The sequence below is a fragment of the Heterodontus francisci genome, chromosome 48 (genome assembly GCF_036365525.1).
Source record: "Heterodontus francisci isolate sHetFra1 chromosome 48, sHetFra1.hap1, whole genome shotgun sequence".
Taxonomy (NCBI): domain Eukaryota; kingdom Metazoa; phylum Chordata; class Chondrichthyes; order Heterodontiformes; family Heterodontidae; genus Heterodontus; species Heterodontus francisci.
The window spans coordinates 628,750-648,040 of NC_090418.1; the positions used below are offsets into that span (position 1 = coordinate 628,750).

At 42.4% G+C, this 19,291-nt stretch overlaps 1 protein-coding gene across 1 annotated transcript; it reads right to left on the minus strand.

The window, feature by feature from the left end:
• Positions 1–3,793: 3,793 nt before the first annotated feature.
• On the minus strand, positions 3,794–18,658 carry LOC137357383 (profilin-1-like). The gene is made up of 3 exons (XM_068023685.1): positions 18,431–18,658; positions 7,321–7,513; positions 3,794–4,175 (listed from the first exon to the last, which is right to left on the minus strand). The coding sequence occupies exons 1-3, from the start codon at positions 18,563–18,565 to the stop codon at positions 4,075–4,077; spliced, it is 429 nt and encodes a 142-aa protein (XP_067879786.1). The 5' UTR covers positions 18,566–18,658; the 3' UTR covers positions 3,794–4,074.
• Between the last annotated feature and the right edge of the window lie 633 nt (positions 18,659–19,291).

The window sequence follows — 19,291 nt, forward strand, 5'->3', positions numbered from 1 at the left end:
TCCCCTCCAGCCCCACAACCCTCCAAGATATCTGTGCTCCTCTGATTCTGGCCACTCGTGTATTCCGACTTTAATTGCTCCACCATTGGTGGCCGCAGCTTCAGTTGCCTAGGCCCTCCTTATGCCTCTCTGCCTCTAAACCTCACTTTCTTCCTGTATGATGCTCTTCTTTGACCAAGCTTTTGATCATCTGACCCAATACTTCCTTTTGTGGGTTGGTGACATACTTTGTTTTATAATGCTTCTGTAAAGCACCTTGGGACATTCCATTACGTTAAAGGTGCTCTATAAATAAGTTGTTGTTTTACTGAAAGAGCACTGCACCATCAGAGGGATGGTACTGCAGAAGCACTGTACTATCTCCCTAAGCTAATGGCACCAAATCTATCTATAAACTCTACCCCACAGCCCTGGCTGCAGATCTGCTGATTCTGCACAAGTTGCAGATCAAATCTGAGACTTTGTTAACCTATATGACTCAGTACAATTGGTGTTGCACTTACCCACTGTACCATTAGAAGGTTTCCTTTTTTTTCCCATTGGCCTCAAATATTTAATAGGTAATGAAATTGCAGGTGCTCAATTTCTGAGATGAATATCCCTGTGGGGAGGGTTTAAAGTAGCTTACCAGGGGGGGTGGGACCCAAGGGGTAGCTCAAATTGGAAGGAAGTAAAGCTAGTAAGAAGAGGTGGAAAAGCAGCAAGTGACATTAGAAGGCAGGCAAAACAAAGGCGAGCATCAACTAGGCTTAGAATGCAGAATAATGTCAAGACGACAACATTAAGGGCACTCTACCTGAATGCATGCAGCATTTGCAACAAGGTAGGTGATTTAAAGGTCCAAATATAGGTAAATGGGTATGATCTAATTGCCATTACAGAAATGTGGCTACAGGGTGACCAAGACTGGGAACTGAATATTCAAGGATATTTTACATTTAGGAAGGACAGGCAAAAAGGAAAAGGAGGTGGTGTTGCACTGTTAAGGGATGGGATCTGTACAATTTGTAAGGGAGGGTCTAAGATTGGTAGAACAAAATATGGAATGTGTTTGGGTGGAGCTCAGAAACAAAGGGGCAGCAAACATTAGTAGGAGTTGTTTGTAGGCCACCAAACAGTAGTGGTAGTGTGGGGCATGATATTAATCAGGAGATTAAAGAAGCATATAGCATAGGTAATACAGTAATCATGGGTGACTTAATGAGCACTAATGCTTTAAGGATGAGTTTCTGGAGCGTGTTAGGGATGGTTTTCTAGAGCAGTATGTTGAGGAACTGACTAGAGAACAGGCTATTTTAGATCTAATATGTAATGAGAAAGGGTTAATTAATCTTGTTTTAAAAGAACCTTTAGGGATGAGTGATAATAATATGAAAGAATTTTACATTGTTTTAAAGTGAGGTAGTTCAATCTGAAGCCAGGGTATTAAATTTGAACAAAGGAAATTATGAAGGAATGAGGGGCAAATGGCTGAGTTGGATTGGGAAAATACATTAAAAGGCATGATGGTACATAGCAAATGAATAGTCTTTAAAGAAATTGTACATAGTCTACAGCGATTATACATTCCTTCAAGGCACAAAAACCCCCAAAAGAAAAGGCAACCAACTGTGGCTAACAAAGGAAGTTAAGGACAGTATAAGATTAAAAGAAAAGGCCTGGAAAGTTGCCAGAAATAACAGTAAACCTGAGGAATGGAAGGATTAAGAATACAGCAAAGGAGGACCAAGAAACTGATAAAGGAGGGGAGACTAGAATATGAATGTAAATAAGCAAAATTCATAAAAATGCACTGTTAAAGCTTCTCTAGGTACATAAAAAGGAAACATTTTACTTAGACAAATGTGGGTCCATTACAGGCAGTCAGGAGAATTTATAATGGGGATAGAGAAATGGCAGAGAAGCTAAATGATTACTTTGTCAGTCTTCACTGAGGAAGATATAAGAAATCTCCCAGAATTAGAGATCCAAGGGAGAATGAGGAATTGAAGGAAATTAGTATTAGTAAGAAGGTTATATTGGAGAGATTAATGGGGCTGAAGGTTGATAAGTCCCCGGAACCTGATATTCTACATCCCAGAGTGTAGAAAGAGGTAGCTATGGAGATAGTGGATGCATTGATCATAATCTTCCAAAATTCTATAGATTCTGGAATGGTTCCAGCAGATTGGAAGGTGACAAATGTCACTCTGCTATTTGAGAGGGAGAGAGAGAAAACAGGGAACTACAGACCTGTTAGCCTTACATCAGTAGTAATGAAAATGCTAGAATCTATACTAAAGGATGTGATAGATGGCAGCTGGATAATAATGATCTGATTGGGCATAGTCAACATGGATTTATGAATGGGAAATCATGTTTGACGAACCTGTTGGAGTTTCTTTGAGGATGTTACTAACAATTGACAAAGGGGAGTAGGTGGATGTGATATACTTGGATTTTCAGAAGGCTTTTGAAAAAATCCCCCACAGGAGGTTGGTTAGCAAAATTAAAGCACATGGGATAGGAGGTAATATACTTGCGTGAATTAAGGAGTGGTTAACAGGCATAAAACAGAGAGTAGGAATAAATGGGTCATTCTCGCATTGGCAGGCTGTGACTAGTGGGATACTGCAGAGATCAGTGTTTGGGCCCCAGCTGTTCATAATATATATCAATGATTTGGATGTGGGGACCAAATCTAATATTTCTAAGTTCATGGGTTACAAAACTAGGTGGGAATGTGTGTTGTGAGGAAGATGCAAAGCGGCTTCAAGGGGATTTAGACAGACTTAGTGAGTGGGCAAGAACATAGCAGATGGAATATAATGTGGAAAAATGTGAGGTTATCCACTTTGATGGGAGGAAAAGATGTGCAGAGTATTTCTTAAATGGTAAGCGGTTAGAAAGTGTAGATGTACAAAGGGACCTGGGTGTCCTCGTCACTAAGTTACTGAAAGCTAACATGCAGGTGCAGCAAGCAATTAAGGCAGCTAATGGTATGCTAGCCTTTATCGCAAGAGGATTAGAGTACAGGAATAATGACGTCTTGCTTCAATTGTATGGAACCTTGGTTAGACTGCACCTGGAGTATTGTGTGCAGTTTTGGTCCCCATACCTTAGGAAAGATATTATTGTCATAGAGAGTGCAACAAAGGTTCACCAGATTGGTTCCCGGGATGGCAGGACTGTCCTATGAACACAGATTGGGGAAACGAAAGGTGATCCCATTGAAACCTACAAAATACTTAAAAGGGATAGACAGTAGATGCAGCTAAGATGTTTCCCCTGGTTGGGAAAATCTAGAACCAGGGGACACAATTTCAGAATAAAGGCAAAGCCAATGCTGTGGTGGAAATACTCATCAGGTTATCTGTGAAGTAAGAATCATTTAAACAGTTCTGGTCAATGACCTTTTACCAGAACATCTCATTACTGAGTGCAATGCAGATCCAGTTACTATTAGGGGTGGCGCAGTGGTTAGCACTGCAGCCTCACAGCTCCAGCGACCCAGGTTCAATTCTGGGTACTGCCTGTGTGGAGTTTGCAAGTTCTCCCTGTGGCTGCGTGGGTTTCCTCCGGGTGCTCCGGTTTCCTCCCACATGCCAAAGACTTGCAGGTTGATAGGTTAATTGGCCATTATAAATTTCCCCTAGTATAGGTAGGTAGTAGGGAAATATAGGGACAGGTGGGGATGTGGTAGGAATATGGGATTAGTATAAATGGGTGGTTGATGGTCGGCACAGACTCGGTGGGCCGGAGGGCTTGTTTCAGTGCTGTATCTCTAAACTAAACTAGACCAAGACCAAACCAGTTATTCATACTAGGTGCTAGAGATTTATTGACAATTCAGTTGCACTTTTCTGTAAAGATTGTTTTATAGTTGCTATTAGTTAGCGAGCAATACCAGATATAAAAAAGGGGGAAAAGTGAAGTGAACTAGATTTTACATTATAACTCATTACAAACCGCATCAATAGTACAAAAAACAGCAGGCAAGTGCAGGGTAAGGAATATAATGCAGAATCTTCAGTCTCCCTGTAGCAATTGAGGGGCAGCAATAACCAGTACACTCCCAAGATGGAATTGTCACAATCAGTAGCCACTATTCTTCAGGTGTTGAACCATGTTGGCTGCTTTAACGTGCACGTTGCCTGCACGCACACTGTCCGAGGCACCCTCCAGTAACACTAGTGCTGAAAAAGAAAAGCAGTACAAGATTAGGCCTTACTTAATGCAGCCAACATGCAGTACATGCTGCTACTCATTTTTCATCATGGTACCACCCTAATGGCACAAATACAAGTCACATTTCCCATAAAGTACCTCCCCTCCTCCCTCCCCCACCAGAACAATGCAAGTATCAATCACCAGTGACAAATCTCTCAATGGGAAATGTGGAGCTGGGAAACAGATTTCTCCCCCCTCCAAAAGGTCAGTTGTAGCACTGCTACCACCATGACTGAAATTAGCTGGGATCTTCCTGAGCAGTACATTTAACACTAGACAACTTGAGACTTAACTACTTTCAAGCAATATAGTCTATAAAAAAAAGCTATGACAGGCTGAGTGTTTCTCCTCTTCCCCTGAAGGGCATAGAGCCACAGTTATCAGCAGTACCAGCCCACCAATACCATGCTAAAGTGGTCAGAGACAGAAAATACAAGCTTAGCAAAGCGAAGCTCATTGGATTAGAATGTATATGCTCCCAGAGTCAGACAGAATATCAGTAGGAATCCATGGTGATTCTCTTCCTCCCGCCTCCCCTCTACCACCTAGAAGGAAAAGGGCAGCAAATGCACGGGAACACCACCACCTGCAAGTTCCCCTCTAAGTCACACAACTTCCTGACTTGGAACTATATCGCCATTCCAGGATTTTGACCCAGCGACACTGAAGGAACTCCCCAACAGCACTGAGTGTACCTATCCAACATGGACTGCAGTGGTTCAAGGAGGCAGCTCACCACTACCTTCAAGGGCAATTAGGGATGGGTAATAAATGCTGGCCTAGCCAGCAACACCCACATCCCAGAAGTATGCACAGGTCTAATGCCACTGCCACCCCTTTGTGATAAGGGGGAACACACCATTAGCTGTGTAAATTATTTTTTGTACCGTCCACTAGCTTTTTGGAATTTTGGTACTTGAACCCATAACCCATGAACTTCTGCTCTGCCACTGTTCCTGATTTCCTAGCATTTAGAGAAGAATCTGATCTCTTTGGATGTAAAACATAGAAAATTAGGAGAAGGCCATTCAGTCCTTCAAGCCTGCACTGCCATTCAATATCATGGCTGATCATCCAAACTCAGTACCTGTTCCCACTTTCTCCCTGTATCCCTTAATAGAAAAGTGGATAACCTTACCCTTCCCGCAATAAACTCCATCTGCCGGTTTTATCCACTCACTTAATTTAATCAATATTCTTTTTCAGCTTTCTGCTCCCATCTACACTACTTACTGAGCCACCTGACTTGTGTCATCAGCAAACTTGGATGTATGGTTCTATACCTCCATCTAAACAATTCTAAAGAGTGAAAAGCTGAGGCCCCAGTACAGATCCCTGGGGACCCACTAGTCACTTCCTGCCAATTTGAGTACATCTTTTATCCCTACAGTTTTCTACCTCCTAACCCATTCTTTATTGAAGCCAGCAGGTTGCCTTAAATTCTATGTGCTCCCATTTTTTCTCCCAGAAGTCTCTTGTATGGAATCTTTTTGGATCCTTCTGCAAGTCCTTATAAACAACATCCACAGATAGTCTAACATATTGGTGACTTCCTCAAAAAAACATAACTAAGCTCATTCGGCATACTTACCCTTTACACATCTATGCTGGCTTGCTCTGATCAGTTTATATTGGCCCAAGTTCTCAGTCACTGTCTGTAACGACAGATTCTGGTAACTTACCCACAAATTCCATTAGACTAGTTGGTTTATAAAATCCTATTTTTCTTATCCTTCAATAATATAGTGACTGGACAATTTTTCAATCCAAGGGGGGTGCAATTCCTGAAAGCACATTTCGGAAGATCACTAACACACTTGTAATTTCCTCACCTACTTTTAGTACTCTGGAGTGGAAACCATCATGACCTGGAGATGTGAGTCTTTAGTCTCATTTTGTTCATTTCTTTAATGAAATCTTTATTAAATCTAGTAACTTACTCTTCAAACTTTTCCCCATATATCTGGTATTTTCTTCTTTTTCGACTGATCAGTGCACAAAGTATTCAGCAAGTCGGCAATTTCCTTAATTTTCGATTACAACAGCACCTGCATCTGGCTTTAAAGGGCCCACATTACCCTTAGCCACCCTCAATAGTAGTTGTTGCCATCATTCCATCGACAAAAGATGGACATACAGCAAACAATCCATTTAGGTGGGGTGTCTTCTCGGTGCACTTTTTTGATGGCTGTGAAGGCCAATCTTTGAGAAGCAGGTTCTGCCACAATTGCTGTATATGAAACTGCCAAGTGACAGTTGTTTTCAGCTTGGTGCCTGTTGCCAAGCTGCTGTAGCCACTGTCCGTCGTGGTTGTGCATGCCTGTCCACAGGATGTGTTGCCATTTCCCTCTTTTGCCAGCTAGTGACTCCCAGGTGTAATAGTCAATGGTGTTGTCCTTGATATCCCTCATATGTTTTCTTTGATTCCTTTTAACCACTTTTTATATCCCTTTGTTGTTCTTTACACTTCTAATCTGTAGGATTTCTATTGTTCTTTGCCCTTTATAGATCTCACCTCTTGTTAACCAAGGTTGTTTATTTACACAAGTAGAGCTCTTGCCTTTTTAGGGGTTTAACAGTTTCACCCAGTCTATTATAGTCAATTTCTACCTCATTCCTTTAAAGTCAATCTTACCTAAATTTAAAACATTGGTTCCAAGCATGCATTTAAGCCAACTCGGACAGATACATTGAGTCTCACCCACAGAATTAATTTTGGTGTTAACCACTAAAACATTATATCAGATTACAGTCTAGCATCTTAGATGATTTTCTACATTAAAATATAATTGCAAGATATTTATCATAATTTTACATGAAAAATTACATCCAGCACAACAAATGCTACTGATGCTTAACTTGGGCTCACCCATATCTTCATCACTGGGTCAAAATCCTGAAACTGTTGACCTAACCACACCACGGGAGTACCTTCAGTACTCTGATTATTACACATTCAAAGTGTCTTTCAAAAGTTCAATGCATTTACACTGCACGTGTATAGTTGGTTCAATAGTTCCAAGTTACAGCACAACAGTATTTGTAAATACTGAATCACATGAAATATGCTTTAGGGCACTGGCAAAAAGACCATTCCAGTTCAGAACTTACTCTTATGAGACTTGATAACTACTGCACTGCATGCAGATTTATCATTTGTGCAACCAGGCTTCACTTTTATATCAAGAGCTCCAGCTTCAGAATCCATTTGGTCTCTAATGAGTGTATATTTTTTATTTCCCAACACTATCCCAGTCGCGAAGCAGCAGCTTCGATCTTTAAGCAGAGGCTTAATCTGGTCGGGCTGTAATACATAAAAAATGGTACAAGTCAATGGGCATGAAAATTAAATTCAAACTAAACCAAAACACAACGTTGGAAATCGGAAATAATGCTGGAAGCAGGTCTGTCAGTCACCATCTGTCAAGAAACAGTCAACGTTTCAGGTTGAAGACCTTTTGTCAGGAGTGAACTCAGTCTTCCTGCAACTCAATTCAAAAGGTTCAAAGAAAATGCAACTACCATAAATTGCATGGAAGGATGGAAAGAAATTGCTGAACAAATAAAGCTTAAGTTCCTGTATTACAGAAGGTCAGACAACACCCACTTGGATATAACAGACATGTGCAGTCTGTGCAGCCAGGTCAGCATTGATGACCCAGCCCCACGTATTTTACACCTCAGGACCAGTGTCATTACATTTTCAATACCAAGTAGTGACCATATAATTTCTGCAGAGCAAATCAGGATGAGTCTGCTGCTCAACATTTAATGCTTCTAGTTATTGCACAAAGTGTGGAAGCTAATTTTATGACGTGATCAACTCTTCAATAGAGATTTCTTTAAGCTTGAAAAGTTTTTTTTTTTAAAAACACAAATTTTAAAACCCAAGCATTGTTTCACACCCATCCACAGCTGTAATATACTAAAGTAAGCAATTAACCCCTTCTTTTCCCCTTCATTAGAGCACACAGCTATCTTTGCACCAGTTATCAAGACAACAAACAGAAGTGTGAAATGGCTTACTTTTCCTTGCCAGCGTTAGTCCCGGTCATTAACTAGATATAGGATCAAATCAGATCCCAGCACCCACAAGCTTAAACTGAAGCATTTCCAGGGATCCAACTTGACCTCCAAGTGACAAATGAGAAATATTGTGGAATGCTCCAATCCTGTGATTCTTATTCCTCAATGAATTTGTTGCCTGTTTCTCGTGGCATTTTAAACAAGCCTCATCTCAGTTCAGACTTGTCTAAAATAGAGTTTTGATGATCTTTTGTTCAGATTTTAATGCACAATAAATACACCACCCAAATTTACTTTCAAACTCAAACAGGCAAGTTTTATTCATATTCAAATTTTACTGACTAGCTGATGTTATAATCAGGTTTAATTTAAGTTCTACCTTTTCTGTTTGAAACATACATTTAATTTGATCTACCATACCAGGCAGCTTAAAATTATGTTCACTGCTGAAAAAAAACAAAATCCTTTGAGAACTTAGCACACAGAACATAAATCCGTTACAAAGATAAGCTGCTATAACCTTACTGGTTGTACAACCTGTTCCACAGGTACTAATAGACCTCCATTACCTCTCATTCTTTAGTGTTTGCAAGCTATTAACGACAGCCTTATATTGCACTAATCTTCTATTTTCAGTAGGAAAAGGTCAGTGATCAAAATTATGACCCAGTCATTGGCTTGATGTGCAGTAAAATCAATTCTGTAAAGCTCTGAAATCACTATCCACTTAGTCCCATCCCCCAATCTCATTTTAACCTTTTATCGGTCTTCCTTTCAAATATTTATCCACATGTATATGGATGAGACACTCAGCTCTGCCTCATCATGGCCTCTAAATGCCAGATTTATCAACTTCCAATCCTGCATAAACAGAAATTTCTCCAGTTAAATATTTGGAATACCAAAGCCATTGTCTTCAGTCCCCACTACAAACTCTGTTCCCTAGCCACTGACTCCATCCCTCTCCTTGCGACTTGAGGCTGAACCAAACCATTCACAATCTCTCCATCTTATTTGACCCGAGCTGAGCTTCCAACCACATACCACAATCACGAAGACCACCTGCCTCCATTTACGTATTCCGTGAACATCGCCAGTCTTCACTCCTGCCTCAACCCATCTGCTGAAACTCTCATCTTTGCCTCGTTACCTCAACTATTCCAATGCTCTCCTGATCAGCTGCTTTCTCCTCCTTTACGACTTCTTAAATCCTTTTCTATTTCTTAAATTTTACCTATAAAGTCTCCACTTCCTGCTTACCGCTCATTAAAGATGAAATCACTTCAAATGAAATGATGTAATAATTAAGACTACTCTTCCACCTCTACAATTTTCCCATCTTTTCTGTAGACCTAATAACCAGTTATATTTAGTTCACAGTTCTGACCGTCTTGCAGCCGTGTTTCATGGCAACCATGTCATACCCTCCAAATTCAATTTGTGCCTGAAATTCAATTTGTTCCTTACACTCCATGTATTTGTATAACGAACACTTATTTGGGTCCCACACCCTAACTTGTCCTTCTGCTCTAATGTTTTACCCACGGAAAGTAGAGTCATATCTTGGAGCAGGTAGAGAGGCTGGTAGACGATATACAAAAGGAAAATGTATTGATTGCATCTGGCTAGGTAAAGACATATGGGATCTGCTACCATATTGGGAGCACATAGGCCACTGAATAATTCAGAAGAAAACCACTGAGATTTGTAAGCAATGAGAAGTTTGCAGTGACAACAGTTGTAATTACGAGGAAAACTATCTGGGTACTGAGCCTGTGTCTGCACCGAGACACAGATCGGAACTTTTTATAAAAGCAAATTACTTCAGATGCTGTAAATCTGAAATAAGAAGAAATTCTGGAAATACTCAACAGGTCTGGCAGCATCTGTGGAGAGAGCAAAGTTAATGTTTCAAGTCAGTGACCCTTCATCAGAACTTTTTATATTGCACCTTAAACATAGAAACAAAACATGTGCTTCACAGAAGCAGAATCAGACAAAAATCAATACTGAGCTAAAAGGAGAAAATATTTAGGAGGGATGACTGAAAGCTTGGTGAAAGAGACAAGTTTGAGGAAAGTTTTAAAAAGAGGAGTGGAGTGGCTTATGGAGGGAATTCCAGAGCTTAGGGCCCAGGCAGATAAAAGCAAGGCCAATGGTGGAGTGACCGGAATCAGGGATGCTGAAGAGGCCAGAATTGGAGGAGCAGAGAGATCGGGGAGGAGATACGAGGAAAGAGCAGGGCTAGGCAAGAGATGAGAATTTTAGGATTTGAGGCATTGGAAGACAGGCCACTGGGACAGGGATGCATTGTGGATGAGATTCATCGGGGAATTCCCCAATGATTTGTGTATGGATAGTGCATGATGTTGGTTGAAGGATCAATATTGACCAACATACAAGGGAGAACTCCCCTGCTGTACTTGGAAATAGCACCATGGGATCTTTCACATCCACTCAAGGGGGCCAATGGGGCCTTTTGTCACATTTCCCAATGTTACAATAGTGACTACAGTTTAGTTTTAGTTTAGAGATACAGCACTGAAACAGGCCCTTCGGCCCACCGAGTCTGTGCCGACCATCAACCACCCATTTATACTAATCCTACACTAATCCCATATTCCTATCTCATCCCCACTTGTCCCTACATATTTCCCTACCACCTACCTACACTAGGGGCAATTTATAATGGCCAATTAACCTATCAACCTGCAAGTCTTTGGCATGTGGGAGGAAACCGGAGCACCCGGAGGAAACCCACGCAGACACAGGGAGAACTTGCAAACTCCACACAGGCAGTACCCAGAATCGAACCCGGGTCCCTGGAGCTGTGAGGCTGCGGTGCTAACCACTGCGCCACTGTGCTATTGGCTGTTAAGCATTTTGGGGTATCCAGAGGTCATGAAACATTATACAAGTACAAGTTCCCTTATCTTTCCTCCCACCCCAACTTTGGTTTAGCTTTCTTTGAATTCAATCTCTGAAGCACTTTGAGACATGCTTCTATGTTAAAGCTTCACTCCACCATGTGATGCACTTTCTAGGCCTTTGACAAGGTCCTGCATGGTAGGCTGGTCCAGAAGTTTCGAACATATGGGATCCAGGGTGAGCTAGCAAATTGGATACAAAATTGGCTTGGTGATAGGAGGCAAAGGGTGGTAGTGGTGGGTTGTTTTTCCAATTGGAGGCCGGTGACCAGTGAAATGCTGCAGGGATCGGTGCTGGGCCCTCTGTTGTTTGTCATATATATTAATGACTTGGATGTGAATGTAAGGGGCATTAGTAAGTTGGCAGATGACACCAAAATTGGTGGTATAGTGGACACTGAAGAAGGTTGTCTAAGGTTACAGCAGGATATAGATAAACTGGGAAAGTGGGCAAGGGAGTGGCAAATGGAATTTAATGCAGACAATTGTGAAGTGATGCATTTTGGGAAGTTAACAGGGCAGGACACATACAGTGAATGGCAGGGCCCTGGGGAGTGTTGTTGAGCAGAGAGACCTTGGGGTGCAAGTACATAGTTCCCTGAAAATGGCAACACAGGTAGACAGGGTGATGAAGGTGGCGTATGGCATGCTTGCCTTCATCGGCCAAGGCATTGAGGACAAGAGTTGGGACGTCATGTTACCGCTGTACATAACGTTGGTTAGGCCGCATTTGGAGTAGTGTGCGCAGTTCTGGTCGCCGCACTACAGGAAAGATGTAATTAAGCTAGAGAGGGTGCAGAAAAGATTCACAAAGGATGTTGACTGATTTGGAGAGCTCGAGTTATAAAAAAAAAGATGCATAGGCTAGGTCTGTTTTCCCTGCAGCATACGAGGCTGAGAGGGGACATGATAGAGGTACATAAAATTATGAGAGGCATAGATAGGGTAGATGTGGGAGTCTTTCAAACGTCAGTTGATTAGAATCCAGGACCAGCATGTTCCTGTGAGGAAGGAGGATAAGTTTGGCAAGTTTCGGGAACCTTGGATAATGCAGGATATCGTGAGCCTAGTCAAAAAGAAAAAGGAAGCATTCGTAAGGACTGGAAGGCTAGAAACAGATGAATCCCTGGAGGAATATAAAGACAGTAGAAAGGAACTTAAGCAAGGAGTTAGGAGGGCTAAAAGGGATGAAAAGTAATTGGCAGACAGGATTAAGGATAATCCCAAGGCTTTTTATACATATATAAAGAGCAAGAGGGTAACCAGGGAAAGGGTTGGCCCACCCAAGGACAGAGATGGGAATCGATGTGTGGAGCCAGAGGAAATGGGCGAGGTACTAAATGAGTACTTTGCATCAGTGTTCACGAAAGAGATGGACTTGGTGGATGATGAGCCTAGGGAAGGAAGGGAGTGTGGATAGTCTCAGTCATCTCTATCAAAAAGGAGGTGGTGTTGGGTGTCTTGCAAAGCATTAAGGTAGATAAGTCCGCAGGGCATGATGGGATCTACCCCAGAATACTGAGGGAGGCAAGGGAAGAAATTGCTGGAGCCTTGACAGAAATCTTTGCATCCTCATTGGCTACAGGTAAGGTCCCAGAGGACTGGAGAATAGCCAATGTTGTTCCTTTGTTTAAGAAGGGTAGCAAGGATAATCCAGGAAATTATAGGCCAGTGAGCCCTACATCAGTGGTAGGGAAATTATTAGAGGGGGTTCTTCAGGACAGGATTTACTCCCATTTGGAAACAAAGACTTATTAGCGAGGGGCAACATGGTTTTGTGAAAGGGAGGTCGTGTCTCACTAATTTGATTGAGTTTTTTGGGGAAGTGACAAAGATGATTGATGAAGGAAGGGCAGTGGATGTTATCTATATGGACTTCAGTAAAGCCTTTGACAAGGTCCCTCATGGCAGACTGGTACAAAAGGTGAAGTCACACGGGATCAGAGGTGAGCTGGCAAGATGGATACAGAACTGGTTCAGTCATAGAAGACAGAGGGTAGCAGTGGAAGGGTGTTTTCTAAATGGAGGGATGTGACTAGTGGTGTCCCGCAGGGATCGGTGCTGGGACCTTTGCTGTTTTAGTATACATAAATGATTTGGGGGAAAATGTAGCTGGTCTGATTAGTAAGTTTGCAGACGACACAAAGGTTGGTGGAGTTGCGGATAGTAATGAAGATTGTCAGAGGATACAGCAGGATATAGATCGGTTGGAGACTTGGGTGGAGAAATGGCAGATGGAGTTTAATCCGGACAAATGCGAGGCAATGCATTTTGGAAGGTCTAATGCAGGTGGGAAGTATACAGTAAATGGCAGAACGCTTCGGAGTATTGACAGGCAGAGAGATCTGGGTGTACAGGTCCACAGGTCACTGAAAGTGGCAACGCAGGTGGATAAGGTAGTCAAAAAGGCATACGACATGCTTGCCTTCATCAGTCGGGGCATAGAGTATAAAAATTGGCAAGTCATGTTGCAGCTGCACAGAACTTTAGTTAGGCCACACTTAGAATATTGCGTGCAATTCTGGTCGCCACACTACCAGAAGGACGTGGAGGCTTTGGAGAGGGTACAGAAGAGGTTTACCAGGATGTTGCCTGGTCTGGAGGGCATTAACTATGAGGAGAGGTTGGATAAACTCGGATTGTTTTCACTGGAACGACAGAGGTGGAGGGGTGACATGACGGAGGTTTACAAAGTTATGAGCGGCATGAACAGAGTGGATAGTCAGAAGCTTTTTCCCAGGATGGAAGAGTCAGTTACTAGGGTACATCGGTTTAAGGTGAGAGGGGCAAAGTTTAGAAGGGATGTGCGAGGCAAGTTCTTTACACAGAGGGTGGCGAGTGCCTGGAACTTGCTGCCGGGGGAGGTGGTGGAAGCAGGTACAATAGTGACGTTTAAGAGGCATCTTGACAAATACATGAATAGGATGGGGATAGAAGGATACGGTCCCTGGAAGTGTAGAAGGTTTTAGTTTAGGCAGGCATCAAGATCAGCGCAGGCTTGGAGGGCCGAATGGCCTGTTCCTGTGCTGTACTGTTCTTTGTACATAGCCAGAGTCTGTTTCCCATGGTAGGGGTGACTAAAACTAGAGGGCATAGATTTAAGGTGAGAGGGAGGAGGTTTAAAGAGGATCAAAGGGGTAAATTTTTCACACAAAGAATAGCAGGTATCTGGAATGAGCTGCCTAAGATGGTGGTGGAGGTAGGAACAGTAGCAACATTTAAGAGGCATCTGGACAGGTACTTGAATGAGGGAGGAATAGAGGGATATGTAATTAATGCAAGCAGGTGGGATTAGTATAGATCGGCATTATGGTCGGCATGGACGCAGTGGGCCAAAGGGCCAGTTTCTATGTTGTACGACTATGACACTGACTCTAGGCTCCAAGCTCTCAGATCCTCTTCTATGAAAATCCAAAGCGTTGATGATGCAACATTCTTATCTGGCCACAGTTAGAGTCTGGGCAGTCTCAGCCAGGTCCCAAGCAGGGAGTTAGCAAATCTGAGAAGACTAGATTGGTTAGCTGTCATATTGATAAGACGTGCCCTGGTTGAACCTGCATCAGATTTTTAAAACTTGGGCAGAAGCAAAATTTAAAAAGGGAAAACAGGACAGAAGTGCTGATGCCTCAGCCTTATCTTACACTGGAGCCAGAAAGAAATAGGATTATGCCAATTTCTGCTGCTCCAGATGGGGTCAGTGGGAGGAGGCTGAAGGATTGAGATAGTCTAAAAAAAAACCAAGCTGAACATCTTCCACAAACCACTCACTGGCCCCAGCTAATGTTGAAATAAGCTCTGCACATAATGTACCTCAGATACCAGGATTGGTTTAAAATCTTGAGTCTGGCTGTTAAACTGAGTTTTATTGAACAGTGGTGCTGTACATATGGGGCTATAACTGGCAGCTGACCAAGGTTTGATGTCCTGAACACAAACTCCAGCTCTGCTGCATGGTGAAGATGCTCAGCACCCCACCTTTTGGGGAGGGAGATGGAAGAATCTTCAGCAAACCACTCCACAGCACACAGGGAGGAGGGGGGGGGGGGGGGGGGTGGAAAAGAGAGAAACACACACACACACTATTTTTTGGGGGGGTGGGGAATGTAGAATATGCAGCAGCTAATTTGATCCAAGTAATAGCAATTTTACATTTCCCCCTCCCAAATTTGTCAAGACTTGGGTTTTGCAAACAGTTTGCTTAATTGCATTCAGACTCCAGGCCTTTCTACTATCTCCTTTTATGCAGATGCTCACTGATTAGTCACCACAGTTCCCTTTTTTTTTTCAAACCCACAATGCTGTAAGATACAACCACACAGAATGAACAAGCATTGACTGATTGAAGGTCTTGGAGCTCAGCACTAAGGTTCAAGGACCAGTAACTCCTTTAATCTTCCCTGGACAGGTCACAACAGAAAGGCCGAGTGAAAGAATAGCTCAGCTAAAGGCTTGCAGTACAATACAGATCTTCAAGCCACTTTGTTCCTCTCCCAAAAAAGTATATCTTGGAAGGACTAGTTTAGATGTCAGCAACCCTGACTGGTCAGTTATTGCATATAGTTACCTTCAGAATATTGAATATGTTCCTACCTGCTTCTAAAGGGGAGGAATTCAAACAGGTTGGATTCACCAAAACACCACAGCACTTGATTAACCCCAAGTGAAATATTATAATGTGTTACAAAGGCACAAGTTTGTAACTCATTGAAAAAAAAAAGGGTCATGGCTGCCAGTTGCTAAGATCTGTAAAACAATTGACCTGAAGAGGGCCCTAGAGAACCACAATGAGTCAGACCTGTGACTTCAGCAAGTCCAGAATTCACTCCCCAGCCACACATGCGCAAGTTTCCAACAAATCCAGAATTAAACAGAAGGAATACTTGCGGGCTAGGGAAGAGAAAAAAAAGGGCACTCCAAAACAACCACGGCAAAAACTCAAGGAGAAACTGCAACCAAGAGGAGTGAGGTGTTGGTTGTGTTATGAAAGTGCTTCTTCTGTTAAATCTTTCAAAAATCCTCAAAATAGATTTTAAGAAATGTTAAACTTTGGGGTTTTCAAATGGGAGAGGAGGGGGGGGGGGGAAATCATGTAAAGGCCACTTGACTTTGAAAAACAGTTCCTAGAAATGTTTTTTTTTTTTAAAAAGGGGGCACTGATAGGCTTGTTTTCCTCAAGACCTTTCTGGGAAACCACCTAACTTCCAAATCAATAAAAGGAACTTTGGACACTTGGAGAAGTTGTTTACAAAGTAGTGATAGGTCAAGATTGATGGAAATCAAAAGGTCACTTCCAAGAAGAGAAAAGAGGAAGCTTCCAAGGACAGAAGAGACTACCACAAACCCAGCTCAGCTTTCCAACACCCCTAAAATACTCGGAGAAGTCCACAGTGTCAACTCATTTCATCTCCTGTCTTTGAAGGAAAGACAAAATTAATTCTCAACACCGCCTGAAAAGAACTGTTCTAAATGATCCCAGTGTCCCATCTACGTGTACTATGAGGCCAGACTGTATGCCAATTTTGGAACAGAATGTATCTGCTGTTTCTTCAAGAATGAGCAAGTATTCAGCCCAAGTTTTTTTTTTGTCTATAATAGAGCTCTAAAAACAAAAATCCCTTAATTTTTCTGGTAACCAGTGTATGTGAGAGAGAGAGTGTGAGGGGCTAAGGTAAAAATGAACTTTAACATTTCAATTATTGTGTTTATGCTTTATTTCATTACTGGTTAATATTTGTTTTATAATAAACTGATAATTTTGTTAAAGAAACCTGGTTGGTGTGTTTTATTCTGGGATAAAAATAGACTATATGATTCAACCCATCAGTAAGTGGGAAAAAATTTAAATATATGTGACCCGTGGAACTAGAACAAACAGTGCACTCCTCCCACCTCGATCGTAATAGTTGGCACTAGCAGGTCCCACACAGGAGCTGCTGTGCAGACATCTACAAACTTGTTGACACATTTTCCAAGCATGTACAGGCAGTTACAAGAAAAAATGTTCTGAATGTACAACAGAATCAAAATCTCTAGGTGCAGACACTGTTCAATACAGACAATACTTTTCAGTCCCAACTTAGATTGTGCCCCACTTGCAGTTATATGAGCTAATAATTTTGAACATTTAATCATGTAAAAGGGGTCCTAAAACTGTTAATATTCTTCCCAGTTTCAAGGCTACATATGCATGGATCCAATACTCAATCGTTCATAGTGCAAGCACAAGATTCAGTATATTTGGGAGAAGATAGAAAGTGTTTGAGTGGGCTTTCGCTCGAGTCACATGATCTGACCAGACTAGAACAGATTGGACAGTGCGGTATCAGTCAGATATTCCTCAAAGCTACAATCGGTGAAAGCTTGAGAGTAATTTTACTCCCTACGCCTTCCCCTCAACGCACTGAGGCCACAGCTGCCTCAGTACCTCACCCACAAGGAGACAGATAGCACACAGGCAGGATCCAGTGGTCTCACCGCCCACCCCTCACAGATGGCAGGAATCTGCCCAATCTGTCTACCCCAGGGACACAGACCAATTGTTACTGCCCAACTCATTACTGCCCAGGGATCAGATCTGTAAAACACACAATAGGGAGCAGCATCAGACTGGGTTCAATTCCTCTGTCTTTCCCACACCCCCAACTCACCCTGAGGGCAAGACAGAGAAAAATAAGGCAGCTCTAATCTTTGCTTTTTCTCCCCAAGAAGGGAGAGAGAGCAAGGAGAGTGCAGCCGAAACAGTTGTGATTATAACAGGAGAAACTGCATCGTTGGGAGTTTCCAGGAAGGGTTTGAAAAGCAGAAAAGCGACTTGGGAAAGTATTTGAACAAACAGCCGCTCAGGTTGTTCAATGTACAAACTGGCCCCAGGTCACCGGGCAGACTGCCCAGAGTTGCTGCAAAGTTGCACAGAAGCAGCCCGAGTGCGGCCACTCCCTAGGCTGACACGTGGGTTTGTGCAAATTACGGAAGGAGAAATTCTGCGCGTTCCGCCAAATTCGAGGGTGGGGAAAAATGAAAACTAGTCTCAATTAAAGACAAAATGTCAGGGATTGAGTGGTGGGGTTAAAAAGCCAGCAGGTTTATCCCAAGGGAGAGACTCGGAGCTTCCCAATAAAGCGGACTGTCCACCCCAGACCCTCCGGGCAGAGCGGAAATTCCAGCGGCTGAATAGCTTACAGCTTCTCTTTAAGGACAGTGAACTTAGTCACATTCGTGAAAAGTTTATTTAAACTCGAGCCCTGGGTCACAAAGGACCAAAGACTTACCGTAATTTTACTGAAATTCCCGCCTTCAACCGCAGTCCATATACTTGGAGTTCCCTCAATACCAATAATTGCAGCATCTGAACATTCACCGTCGGCCGTCAACGACTTAACGTAATCGTACCAGCCTCCTGACATGGTGAAAAGATAACTACACAGGTCAACAACAGACAGAGAGCTGGATACTAACTAACTGCTGAAACTATAGTGTAGAAACTTCAAGTCAATTTCAAACAGGAAGAGCCGCAAATCTGGGCGGTGTTCGCTCCTCAATCCTGTATTAATCCACCTTCCACTCGACACAACCAGCTCAATATAACCCACCCCCTAAAGTCAGCACCGCCACACACTTTCCTGGGCTTCTGCAGATACCCACATTGAGCTAATCATCTTTAATTATCTTTAAAACATTGGGACTATCTTGCGCATCGCGGAGGCACATATTGTGGTTGGGCAGAACTTCTGAAGGACTTTTTTCCACTGTGAAGTTCCTTTTTTGCCTTAAAAGGGTAGCTGTGAGCTTTTATGCTTGCAACCAACTTCCAGCAACTTCTTGTGATTGCTCTGTAAAAAAAAAGTTTTTAAAATGTTTTTGGGGAAACGATAAAACAGAACTAAGACAAGAGAAAAAGTACATAACTGCTAAAAGGCACTACACTTTTGGTTACCGATGAGCTTTCAAAATTTAAAGTCAAGTTTTAAGAGCAAGGTTTGACTCATCTTAAAATTGTAAAGCAATAGGGTATCTTTGGCACTTTGACAAATATTTGAAATACAAGGGCAGATTTGAAAAAAAATGATTTGTGCTTGGCAAACTGAGGGATGCCATTGCTGGAAGGAGGGCAGTCAAAAGAAAAAGCCCCC